At 39.2% G+C, this 13,486-nt stretch overlaps 1 protein-coding gene across 2 annotated transcripts in view; it reads right to left on the reverse strand.

Annotated features, from left to right (window-relative positions):
* Positions 1 to 13,486, reverse strand: part of Mtbp (MDM2 binding protein) — a 67,329-nt gene that overhangs the window by 43,804 nt on the left and 10,039 nt on the right. The window contains exons 7-11 of one of the 2 annotated variants that reach the window (XM_033759852.1): positions 12,881 to 12,998; positions 10,869 to 11,003; positions 8,836 to 8,930; positions 6,270 to 6,342; positions 2,733 to 2,850 (exon numbers count right to left, since the gene is read on the reverse strand). In XM_033759852.1, the coding sequence (XP_033615743.1) occupies positions 2,733 to 2,850; positions 6,270 to 6,342; positions 8,836 to 8,930; positions 10,869 to 11,003; positions 12,881 to 12,998 (539 nt within the window). The remainder of the gene's footprint in view (positions 1 to 2,732; positions 2,851 to 6,269; positions 6,343 to 8,835; positions 8,931 to 10,868; positions 11,004 to 12,880; positions 12,999 to 13,486) is intronic. The other variant, XM_033759853.1, reaches the window with a different exon arrangement.

The following is a 13,486-nucleotide window of genomic DNA, read 5'->3' on the forward strand; positions in this document are numbered from 1 at the left end:
ATGGGGAGGTGCAGTGTTCTGGACGCAAAGTTTATTGAAATGTTTACACTAATACTCGGCTTCCCTATTTGTACATAAGGAGTTCTGTCAGTGGCTAAGTAATAAGTTTCCCCTTCGGGAAGGGTTACAGGTAGAACAGAACTTAATAATCAACTCTCCACTTTGATTTTGTCGCCACTTTTAAGCTTTAAAAAAAAATACCATAACACATCGTTTAATCAGCCCTTAATGACCCAGACTAATCAGTAATCAACAATTTGGTTTCAAAGATTATCATGTGATCTATGTCATTATTATTCAGAAGTTACCACTAGTAATCCTTAAATTTCAAGAGGCAATAATTTAAAAAACTGAAATCAAGCCACATGATATTTTCTTAAAGTTACAATAAAAATCATGCAAAAAAACTGAGTAAACTATTAATCAATAAATAACCTTAAAATTAGAACCAGCAACATAATAGCCACTTGAAGTAGAAAGTCACAATAAGAAAAATAAATAACAAATAGGCTATCCAATAAAACTCACTTTATTCAGGAGATATTTTAATTATTATCAGACCTGGACATACGCAATGTTGAGAAACGTATATTATCCCATGACTTTATGTAGTGTAAGTGAAACTGACCATATTGCTTCTCACTAAATCTATTTCTGATTTTGTGTAGCATTTTCTAAAATCACCAGATTTTAGATGCATATTTATTCATTGTGCCTTTTTCTTTACCTTTCAGCTAATCAGAATTATAATTACTTTCCAAAATATACTCCTCACTTCAATAAACATTTCATTAAAAAAAGTACCTTGAGCCAGGCGTGGTGGCAAATGCCTGTAATCCCAGCACTCAGGAGGCTGAGGCAGGAGGATTTCTGTGAATTCAAAACCAGCCTGGGCTACACAGTGAGTTCCAGGTCAGTCTCAACTACATAGTGAGACCCTGTCTCAAAAAACCAAAATAAATAAAGAAAGAAAGAAAGAACCATGAATCTACCTCAAGTGTAAGGACCCATGTGACTCTCCTTTACCTCCCATAAGTTCACACCGTATCCTATTACTGTGATAAATGGAATTGTGATGCTGATGTCAATGATTATAACTTTCCAGGGTCTTCAAACAACCATTTACAAATATATTTTTTAAACTTTCTCCATTTCCATCTAAATGCAGGTATTTCTAAAGACCCTATTCTTGGCTCTCTTCTTTAGATATGTTGTCTGAGTGGTTGCTCTTTTTTCTTTTTTTAACCATTCCTATAACACCTGTGTGCACCAGTGGTGTCTTCACAATGGTAGCTTCCAAGTATAACACTGCGAAGGTTCCTCAGTGAATCTGGACAATTCTTGACCCTAACTTTAAAGAGTAATGTAGCAAAAGTGAGACTAGGCTAGTTCCAGGACTAAGTCTTCAGAAATCTTGGCAGCTTCAATTTTTGTTTGTCCTGAGCACCAGTAAAAATCCCAAACAGCCTGCTGGAGACATGTGAAGAGACCATGTGGCAAGAAAATGGCTTGGAGACTCGAGAGAGAGTCAGCCGTCTCTGCATCCTGAACTCAGCCTCCAATCTATGACGTCAATGCAGTCACATCAGTGACCACCAGTGAAACCAACCAGCAGAAGAACCAACCAGCTGAGCTCCGTCCTAACTGCAGAACCATGAACAAATACAGTGTGCTCTTTCAAGCCACTACATTTGTTTGTTAAACAACAGATAAGAAAACTGATGCTAAATGCAAATTCTAAATCTCTAGCTATGACTGTTCTCCAGCAATCTGGATCTAAATTCTAAACTTTAGACTTAACTTTCCAAATAGATATCTTACGTGAAGCTATAATTCAACATTTGATAAAATGGAATCCAGCATCTCACCTATTGCCTATATAAAATTGTCTAAGTTGCTGATTTTAAAATTCTTTTCCTCAGAATACTAGGCCTCTGAGGAGTGTTTCCATAGAAGTCTTGGTAGACCTGTTTCAATTGCAGTCTAGTCCCATCACAGCTTGGGTCATAAAAACTAACTGTAAGTTCAAAGAAATTTAAACAAATGTTTAATTTTGAATACCACTTACAAGGTTCAAATTTTAAGAGAAATGACAGACTATTAACTGCAGAACCAGGATTTATACCAAGGTGTTGTCAATGGACAGCTCTTTAAATTTTCTAGGCCCCTATTTCCTCATCAGTATAATGGGAATAAAAATGAATCTATAGGGTTATTATGAAAATTAAACAACTCAGTATTTTTGAAGTACGTATAACACTGCATAGCATAGTTAAATATGTTCTAATTTCTTCAGAAAAGTGTAAACAGGCTCATTTTTTAAATACACCACGTAACAAGGAACCTACTTTATTTTCATATATCTGTTTCCTCAAATGTCTCTGAGAAATCACTGTTCAATATATCAGCTTTCTAACTAACTAAATGTACTGCTGTGAGGTCACTGATACGTTTAAAGAATGTGGCTAGAGATAGTTAAATACTATTGAGCAATGAAGAAATGTCATCGTGTGCTAGGAGTGCAGTGAAAGGTGAAGCACTTGTCTAGCATATGAGAGGACCTGGTTCAATCCCTGGCACCTCAACAAAAAAGAAAAGAACGAAAAGAAAAGAAAAGAAAAGAAAGAAAGACAGGCAGGCAGGCAGGCAGAAAGACAGACTATCCCATTTCAGGATTGACAAATCCATCTCTCTCTCACAGCATTAACACAATGCAAATATTTACTACTCACCACTGACCGTCTTCGGCTTTTTGGCTATGTATTCCTTCCATTTTCTTGAGCTGAGCTGGGTGGGAGGTGGGACGAATATGTTGCTAACAGTGCATGGCAATGCAAAAAGAGCACCAACCTGCAAAACAGCGTGTGTCTTACTGACTGCGGACTGAAACTCACTGTTAGATGGGGCACATGGCAACTCCCCACTCACTGCCCTCGCTCAACACCACCACTGTAAGACTAAAAACTGCCCCACCCTCGGCAGGAAAAATAAGGCAAACACAGAAAGGTATTCAAAGCTACTGTCTTCCTTCCCCACTGAAGTACACATCTCCAAAAAAACCTATTTACTTTGTGTTCAGGTTGGGGGTTAATTTCTTTGTATATCTATAAAATAATGAGAAGCTGAGAGTTCTAACAACAAATTTGTCTTATTCAACCATAATTTTAGGACCATTGATGGACGGATCATTGTTCCAGCTTCAAAATTATAATACATCTAAAGTCAAAATAGGAATTTTTGTTCCTAGAACCCAGAGATTTAATGCTATTAGGTAAAACTGCAGAGAAGATAATAAATTATATTCTAGAAAACAGAGCAGCTAATGACTGATTTATGAGCAAAATCAGCTTATTTATCTTTTTACTCCCAGAGCTGGGTACACAGATGTTTATTAAATATTTGCTCAAAAAAATCACTATAATATATTTAGGTAAATTCGCAGTTTAATTAAAGACTAAATGAAATAAATTATAATCATGAAAACTGTATTTTGCCTATTTTAGAACTATAGCTACATCAATCAGCATATCCCAATAAAAACATTAATTAAAAAAAAACTTTGCCTAAGATCTTAAACCTAATGCAAAATTACTTTTGCATAATTGTTCCATGTAGATAGAGTAGTTAGTTATATGAGATATGCGATACTCAATTAGACTTTAATGTGCTAGCTGTTATTTATTATATTTGCTATGCATTCATAATTAAGGTATAAAAATCAGTATTTTAGAAAGAAAATAAAGGCAAAAGTAAAGCCTATAGCCTTTTCAAAGGAAACTATATTTTACATAGTCAAGTATTAGCAAATAAAAATTTAAAAAATTCAGCAACAGATACACCTAATTTTCTAAACATGAAATCCTTCTTCCTCCTTGTAAGGCTTCAGAGCCCACAATGCATGATCCACACGTCTGACAAGGTGGTAATGGGAATGCACCCCATCGGGTCCCAGCTACCGCTCGCTCCCTATTTCAGACGCGTCAAAGGCAGCCCACATGAAGGCATCTGCGTTTCTGGCACAGCTCAGTTTAGATTCTGATCACTCGTTCTCACCCTCACACTAATCACCAGGCAACCCGTGCAGGCCGGAGGCTATCGTTCTGTCTCCAGAATTGAAAGGCCCAACAGCATCTTCAAACCTGAGATTCAATCATTTCAGTGGCTCCTGCCTAACAGGAAGTCACCATGAAAATCATTTTAACAGTTCTGCAAATCCCTCACTGAAGTATGTGGATGTGCAGACACCAGAGGAGAAGTGGACATCCCACTCCTTACAGCCCTACCTCATCTTTTCCTAATCTGAGAAGAGAGCTTTACTGTCTCTCTGGGGAACAGAAAGAAAGCAAACTACTCAAAGCTCAAACACTTGCTGAGGGTCACATCACTAGAGCTTAAGCTCCCGGGAGCTTGTTCAAGGAGGGGCCTTCTCCACCCGACTGCCTCAGCCGCTAAGCAAGCAAAACAAGTCACTGCCACACAGCCGGAAGTCAAAAAAGAGAGAAAACCGAGTTACAAAGCAAAGGAATTATTCTAAGAAATAAGCATGCAGTTCAAAACTAAATTTTTTTCAAAAATGTGAAAGATAAATTGTAACCCAATATAAAAGAAAAACAAACTGCTTCAAATTTAGAGATTTATTCTCTAATTTACATAATATTTCTGTAAATATTATCTCTTTTGCTGCATTAAGAAACTTACATGACCCCATTTATGTATTGCTTACTGACAGAGTGTGTTCTAACAATTTACAGTCGTGGTCTGAGAAGAAATAAAAACCACAATCTAACACAGCAAACTGAAAACAGACCAAATAGACCAGGCTAGATCCCTGGTACAAAAAAAAATGTTTTTTCAATTTTTCTTCTAGAATTACTGTTGACCATCACCAATAACTAGATAAATTAATGAACATGTTATACTTTGTTATTAAATATTTATAGTTATTTATCTTGATTTTTACTACAAATATTAAGTCAAGGGCCAATTTATCAAATAAGTACTTTGAGGGCCGGGGATTTAGCTCAGCAGTTCGGTGGCCTGCCTTGCAAGCACAAGGACCTGAGTTCAATCCCCGGTACTGAAAAAAAAAAAAAATGTTATTAAACTTATGAGAAAACAAGGCTTGAAACCAAAATTTTAAATTATCATAGAATCAAGCATCTTAAGGCCAAAACTGTTCTTCCTTTATTATATCAACCTTCCATTGGAATTATAACTGAGATTTGATTTTTGCATGTTGAATGAAGCTGCTACAACTATATTAATCATTTTCTCCTCTCAGGAGTGTTTGCTAGTCGTCTATTTGTTGTAAAAATAATAAGAAAATGTTATATAAATATGGTCAATAGAGTGCATTAAAATTATTTTCACAGAAACACAATAGTTAAATAACCAGAAAGAATGCATTTATTTTTCTTACTAAAAACTCTATTTGACTTTGGATACACAATTCCACCTAGAATTCTAGTTTAGAAAAGTAAAAATATATCAATTTTATATCATTATAAATACAAAAATTATTAAAATAGCTACAAATCTTCTAAGCATAATTATACTTATGAGGAAAAATTGTAAACTTACAAATAATTCAGCAAAACTTTAGAAACATTTTGTTTTTCTCTGTTCTATTGTGAAATGATAACGCAAACATATGAATGCCTTCCCACAGAATTGAAAGAACAGCTTAAAAATAATGTGTTTGCACTAGTAAACATTTCATAGGTCGAACAAATATACCTGACACCTGCAAATGAAAGGAGGAGAGGCTGATGTGGGCTTATGGCTTCTACGGTTGCAGTCCATGGTAACCTGGCCCCAAGGCAGAACCACCATGGTGGAAAGGTGCGGTGGAGGAAAGCTGCTCACCTCACAGAAGCCAGGAAGTAGAGGAAAAGCCAGCCGGGAAGGTCAGGGACCATGATCCCGAGGTCATGCCTGCAGGACCCACCCCAAACATCTAGAAGTGTACATCAGTAATTTTCTACAGCTTTTCAAACTAATCAAGTTAATCACCAAGATTAACCACCACAGTGTTCTAAAATTTTAAAGCCCTTACCAGTTATACAACTTATTTCTGAGAACGTTCTAAAATCAAAGTCAATTTGTCTGCAAAGCACTTTATTGCAAAAAGCCCAGAATTAGTCCAAAGTCAAATTATATGACATTAAAGAATCAAACTTATCAAACAAAAACAGATTAATGCACTATATTCATTTTCTTACACATTTTTCAATATTAAATACAAAAATGTCACTCCAACAAAGCCTTACCTTGCCACACAGAGAAGAAATCTGCTCCAGCAGCACTGTGGAGCTCTGCCTGCTGCTGTTTTCTGTTAGCCCTCTGTACTAAGGAATTAAAGAAACCACCGTAGAGGAAACAGGAAATCATCTACTCCCTGAGCTTGATTTTCTCAATTTTCCACAAGTTGACTAAATTCATTTAATGAAAAACAACTCAGGAATTAACAATTACTTGTTTCCCTAAAAATTATTTTTCTGATTATCACTACTATAAACTACCACAATAAGATATTTGTAAAACTTTTGCATATAAAATGCAAGAGTTAGTATTTCATTTCTAGTCAGTCAAAAAATTTCTCTTTATATGAAATGTTCTGTTCTTAGGTGTGTTTCTGCAAATTTCTTAGATACATTTTCTTTTGTTTTTGGATTTCTCAAATACAGTCTCACTATGGAGTATAGGCTGGTCTTTAACTCACTATGTTCCACCCTGGCCTCGAATTTGCCAATTCTCCTGCCCCAGCCTCCTCAGTGCTGGGATCATAGGCATGTGCCACCACACCTGGCTCTTAACATGTATTTTCTTAAGAGTTTAGAATATGTTGGGGCTGGGGATTTAGCTCAGTGGTTCTGTTACCTGCATCGCAAGTGCAAGGTCCCGAGTTCAATCCCTGATACAAAAAAATAAATGCTGAATATTTGTAGATATATGTGATAGCACACATATATATTAAAAGATACATTAGGAAACTAGTGCTTGTATATTAACCCTATGGACAGCAGGAGAATACAGAACATTTCAGGAGTATATGCATCATTTTTTTTCCCACAAATTCCAAGTTTTCCCCTCTTCTCTACCTTGAAAGAGGTAGCAAAACCAGGAAGTCTCTGCCTATTTTAGAAGCATAAATACAGTGCTTGAGGTAGTACTGATTTTATTTTGTTTTGTTTTGCAAGGCGTAGAACTTTCTTGAAACTGGGGCAATGGCAAGTATACTGAATGTTAATTGAAAACCATTTAAAATGTGGGCTGGAACCATGAAAACAGCTCTCTCCACGATTCTTTGATGCAGAGCTTTCTGCAGTGAGGTTGACCCAACCATAAGCCCGCGTTTGGAGGGGGGGAAAAGGTGCTGCTCTGCTAAGGTGGGCGGGACTAGACCCACGCCCACTAGACTCAGTTTCCCCTCTATCGCCCAGATTGTTCTCCAAGCTTCCAGGAAAGTATGAAAACCCCTGGTCTAAAGCAAATATCCAATATGAGACAAACACATCCAATGGCTCCTATCTTCCACCTGAACGCTGCTAACAGATAAAGTGAGAGAAACCCAGGACTGCTAATAGGATACAATGGGAAGGACCTCCCACAATTCTACCTCTGGGAGCGTGTGGCTGCACAGTACTAATCAGGGATGCAGACTGGATAACAAATTTAAAACTGCCCATTGTGTATTACTCTGCAAACTACTACCCTTGCCCTGAGCTTGACCTCTTCCTCTGAAACCTGCCCTGTCCTACCCTGTCTCAGTCAGGGCACAGGGATTCACCTACACTCAGGCAGCCTTGTCATGTTGCCTGCACGTCACAGTGCCTGTGGGTTCTACATCCCTACCACTTCCTGGACCTCCATTCCAAACGCCACTGCTTTAGTTCAAGCTCTGCAAGCCGACAAAATCTTACCCGCATCATTTAAAATCTGCTTTTCAGTAGGTCGTATGGTCCTGCCCCGGTTCCTCACCATCTTTAACACACAAGTTAACTCCTCATCATGGAACAGGTCTTTCAGGGTTTGACCAATCTAAAAAGGCTCTCTGCCTAGTCTCCTAGCAACATCCCCCCAAACCAACCATCTCCTGACCAAAGACAAAAAACAAAAACAATTTTTAAGTGATACCAGACAAACAGTTTTCAGGTGGGTGAGGTTCACAGAAACCTTCATAAATGCCATCTCTTCTACTGAAAAGGATCCAAAAGAAGAAAATAATGAACATTTGGATTGGGCTGATGTAATAAAAGGCTGTCCATTCTGTGCCGCCCACTGAGCACCTACTGTGCTACCCTGTTCTGCATTCACAGACTTCCTCCAAAGAAACATAATGAGAAAGACACAGAAGTCCTGGAGAACACACAAAATGAAAGGCCAGTGAGGGTCACAAACACACCTAAGCTGTGTGCACAGGGATGTCTGACAGGGTAAGAAGGGAGCCCAGAGGACACTGCACAAGGGCGAGGGCAGATCTAGACTCTGCCATCAGAGAGCACTGTAACTGTACCAACACGAGGCCCCAACACTTCCTTACTCCCACAACCCTGCCACAGCAAATACTCGGTAAGTACAGAATGAAATGAAAGGTGCTTTCCTAGGGAGAACGATCTCTGATGGGAAAAGCAGAAGATCCAGGATATGGAAAAAGCTACGACTTACATCCCCAGCAATTTTAACAACGAGGTGTCCCACTTGTGCATTCGCATTAAAACCTGAACACACACAAGGATACGTGTATACCTCACATGATCGTTGATCTGCCAATGCCAGAACACGCTACCTGACACAGGAAATAAAATCTAACGTGACACAGAAAGGGAAGGATACAACTCGAATTCGATGTCTGACACGTAGCAAGAAGGTAGATCTGATAATTTTATCATCTGCACAAACTGTAGAGCAGGGCCATAATAATGGAAAACCTGGAAAAGAATTTATAACTGTGAACACTTCACATGAAATGAAAGCAAACAACTTAGTGATTATGAGTTTAAAACTTTAAAATGGTTCTTAGAATGCAACTCCACCCATTCTGCAAGCCAGCATGTAATCCTCCCATAATAGGCAAGAATTTCTTCCACTTCAATTCTGTCTTTCAGAGTTGACAGACACAGAGATTTTTTAGTAATCAGAAAGAGCTGTAATAGGAGAAAATAAGCACAGAAAGAGGCGAGCAACAGTGAATAAGAGTACTCAACTTTTTCTCTTTAACAAGACAAGACAGGTGATCCAAGAGGCTACAGTGCTGAAGAAACAAGTCAGCAAATTACCTCTGCATGTAGCCCGAAATTTAGGACTGGAAAAGAGGAAAAAAAGATATAGCAGCATGAGCTTGAGCTGAGTGATTGACTGAGATTTAAAGGAAAAAAAACTGGAGAAAAGACTGAAGAAAGTAGAAGAGTACAGCCAACAAGTGCTAATTAACAGAGAAAGTGTCACTCAGAAAACAAATGTTCAGTATTTCTCTGAGAGAGCTTTAGACTAAATCAGACTGGGCAAGTAAAGGAGACTTATTGCACTAGTTGGAGGTAAAGTGCCTTACAAGAAGAGCAAAGGAAAAAAAACAATAGATTTATATCTGCAGAAAGCAGATAATTTGGGGCTGGGGATTTAGCTCAGTGGTTCCGCTGCCTGCCTTGCAAGCGCAAGGTCCCGAGTTCGATCCCCGGTATGGGGTGGAGTGGGACAGATAATTTGATTCCTTGCATTGTGTGGTACACAGAACATACACACAGGCACACAACATGTCATATATATGGAGGGTAGACTACCATTTCTCAAAGAGGCTGTAACTAAGATTACCCTCAATAGTATCAAAAAATCAGAAACATTATCACGCTTGAATGTTTTACAACCCAAGAAGAAAAGTTAATTTTATGATTTTAATCTTAAGAATTTAAGCAGGGGAATAGGGTGGGGAAAAGAACCAAGGTAGGTTATGTAAAGGTACAAATTTCCAATGATGAATGTCATTATATTGTATATCTAACATGTATCAATAAAATTAATAAAAAAAAGAATTCAAAATTCCTGTGAAAGATAGCCATAGTAAGCTATTTCAAGTAAGCAATGCTAAACAATATTGGGAAATGAGTTCTCATTAGAAATTATGCTTTTGTACCAGCATTCAATCAGAAAATATTAACTGTCAATTCACATCCTTGTAACTTCAACACCACTATGTCGTGCAAATTCTTATGTCAGGTCTCTTAGAGTGGATTTCTACAGTGCTTCTGTATAAATCCCTTTTTTATTTATTTTCCAGCTCTAAAGAGAGGCTGCTACAACCTTTTCTAACAATTATATTTATAATCAGTATACAGAAGAAACCAGTATACAGAAGATCCGATATGAGAGTCAACATTTCTCACACTACAAGTTAAGCATGTGCCAGGCCCTGTGTCAGATGCTCTTCTCCTACCCTCACTTGTTCTGCACAGTAGCTTTGTAAGAGAAGTGTGTTATCACTGGTCCCACGGCACAAATGCATTGGTTGCATCCAGTACATAAAAGGTGACAGGGTCAAGTTTCAAACCTAGGTCTTGCTACCACAGAAACTCATCCTCTTTCCGCTCCATCGTACTCCCTCCAGACTGTGTCTTACACGCGTCACATGTAAAATCCAAAACCAAGGTCATTTCAGCCCTCTACAGAGTCAAAGTTCAGATCACTGTGTCAAAAGACGAAATTTCAGCATTTAACCCTGATAACAGAATAACTCAGGCACTTAATTAGTATCAGAAGTAGAGGAATTATGCATGTGAACATACTTCAGTGCACCTCAGGATCCAAGACTCAAACATTTTATAGTAACAACAATATTCACAAATGCAAAATAAAGAAGTTAGACATATAATTACCTTTGGCAAAATATCCTTATCCTTTGATGGTATTATCTTTTTGGCAAGAAAGCAAGTACTTAGAGTAGGCGCACTAAAATTCTTAGGTGTGACTCCCTTTAAACAAAATTCAGGAAAACTAACTTGAAATCCAAACTGAAATGAATCCAAGAGAACACAGTTTCAGGCAGCACGAAGTCATAAAGGTTAGAACATCTTCTTTATTGCAATGTAAAAGTTGAGAGGAAACTCATGTGTAAACTTATTTGTGATTCCTCAGCTCACAGGGCAGCTCTTCCTCCAGGGCACACAGCCTACTGCAAAGCACGCGCCAATTTTTCATGAAGCGCACCCTTGCCCCTTCATTAGCCAGCGAGAGCGCTCTGAGCTCATTCTATGCCACCACAGGACCCAACACCTTCCTTTGCATGCACTTGTTCAATATCTGCCTTTCTGCCAGTCTTTGAGTTATGCAAAGACAGAAACTATCTTATTCACCGCTGGATACTTAGTATGGTGCCTCACACGTACGCTGCTGTGGAGAACATAAATCACAGAGGTCACAGCAGAGGGGCCCACAGCGGTGACAGTGGCAGCAACAACAGCAGCTAAACGCTTACTGATTGGTTCTTTGTACTCTGAATAAATTAATTCTCATAAAAACTGATGAGCTGGAACTATTCCTGCCCTGCCGTGTCACTCAGAACTGGAGCAAAGAAAGAGCTGGATTTAAATGCAGGCACAGAACTCCAGAATCTACGTCCTTAGTCACTATAAGGCCTCTTAGTGCAGAGATATTCTCCACTAAAAAAGTGAGTTCAAGTTTTAATGCATGCTGTGGATTTTTAGATATTTAATTTGTTTAAAAGGAATAAAAGAATCACATAAAAAAGAACTCTGTCATTATCTGCCTATTTATAAGCACCCAGTTTCAGAAAATGTACACACAAGCAAGGCTAGCTAACCATACTTTCCACTCTTCCACGTGGCTGTGTGGTTTTTTTCTAGTAAAACCACTTGGCAGCCAGGTGTGGCTCCCAGCACCCTGGGAGGCCTGGGCAGGAGGATCACAAGTTCAAGTTCAAGCCCAGCCCGGGCAACTCCGTGACTCAGTGATAACCTGTCTAAAAATAAAGCACATGAAATGGTCTGGGGGTGTAGCTTAGTGCAAATGGTCCTCGATTCGATCCCCAGTACTGCAAAGATACAAAGAGAAAACAAAAAACAAAAATAACTTGCCACAAAGTTCAATCTGCAGTTTACCATTCCTCAGATTAAGGTGAGCAATATGCAGACCAATGAGACAGACCCAGCACACTGGCTCCCACTTCCTCCTGGAGGGTTTGGGAAGCCAGAAGGAAATGACGGAGGACAAAGGCACAGTGAGCTGTGCAAAACCACCGTGGAGGGATCCAAGGGCCAGTGCAGGTTCCCGGGTCACCTGAGTGAGCGCTCAGACACTGTGCCTACCTACAAGCATATGTAACAGATGCTTCTTTCAAAATGTACACAAAAACCACTGAACACACTCATAGTAAGAGATCATTTTATGGCAGAGAAAACTGGGGTCTAAGCTAGGTTTAAAAATATTCAAAATTAGAGAGCTAATTGGTAGGAAGCCAAGTGGTAGTAAACTGTCCTAAGCTATTTTTCTGCAGTAAATCTCACATGTAATAAAGCAACTAATGCCAAGTTGTCCAAAAGTATTACATTCTAGAGCTGTACTGCCTAAAATATAACCAGTGACTATTTAAACTGAATCTAATTAAAATCAAATAAAGTAAAAATTCAGTTCATCAGTTGAACTAGTCACATATGAAGTGCTCCGAGTAATGTGTAGCAAATGGACCATTACATCGGCACAGATATCGCACAATTGTGTTACTTCAGAATATTCTCACAGTGCTAGCGCAGAACATTCGGCTAGCGCAGAACATTCGGCTAGCGTACATTTACGTGACGATTTGCTTCAACTCTGCGGTAAAGCTGAGATGCCTGCTCTGTACGCTGTGATAACTGAGAAATCCATTTACCTTCCTTTCCCATATCTGAATCTTTCCCCTCCATAATTCCTTTGAGTCAATCACATTTCTGAGCTCTTCGGAAGAGACAACATTAGCAGAAAGGTATTCTGCAATCTTCTGACAGCTTCTGTTTTAAAAAAAAAGTGAAATTACACAGTTATATTTTACTTATGTGGAATGGTTACAGTTTAACTACAAGTCTAAAAGGCAAAATTCAGGTCGCTGTTTTTGTTTGTAACTAAGGTCGCGGGAATGCACGCAGCGGCCACACGTGGACTTACTGCCCACCCCACAAACTCAGTGGTCCTCCTTAGGGCCGAGGGTGGGGACAGACTGGCTCTAACTCTCAGCTTAAAGGAGGCGGACGTCCACAGACTGAGCGGCCGCCCCTTGTCACAGGACGTGTGGGGCTCTGCGACAGTGCTCAGCGCAGACGACCAGACCACGAGCGTCCAGGCACCGTCGCGCAGAACCCGGGCTTCCGCTCCAGCTCCCTCACGCCACTGGTGCGCAGGGGGAAGCCAGAGCTTAGTGAATGCTCGGCCGATGAAGAGTCGCGGAGTTAGTAAACCCAATTAAATACCACTTAAGAACCACAACTGATACGTACAATCG

Source organism: Fukomys damarensis, unplaced genomic scaffold (genome assembly GCF_012274545.1).
Source record: "Fukomys damarensis isolate Sample0158 unplaced genomic scaffold, DMR_v1.0_HiC HiC_scaffold_5, whole genome shotgun sequence".
Classification (NCBI taxonomy): Eukaryota; Metazoa; Chordata; class Mammalia; order Rodentia; family Bathyergidae; genus Fukomys; species Fukomys damarensis.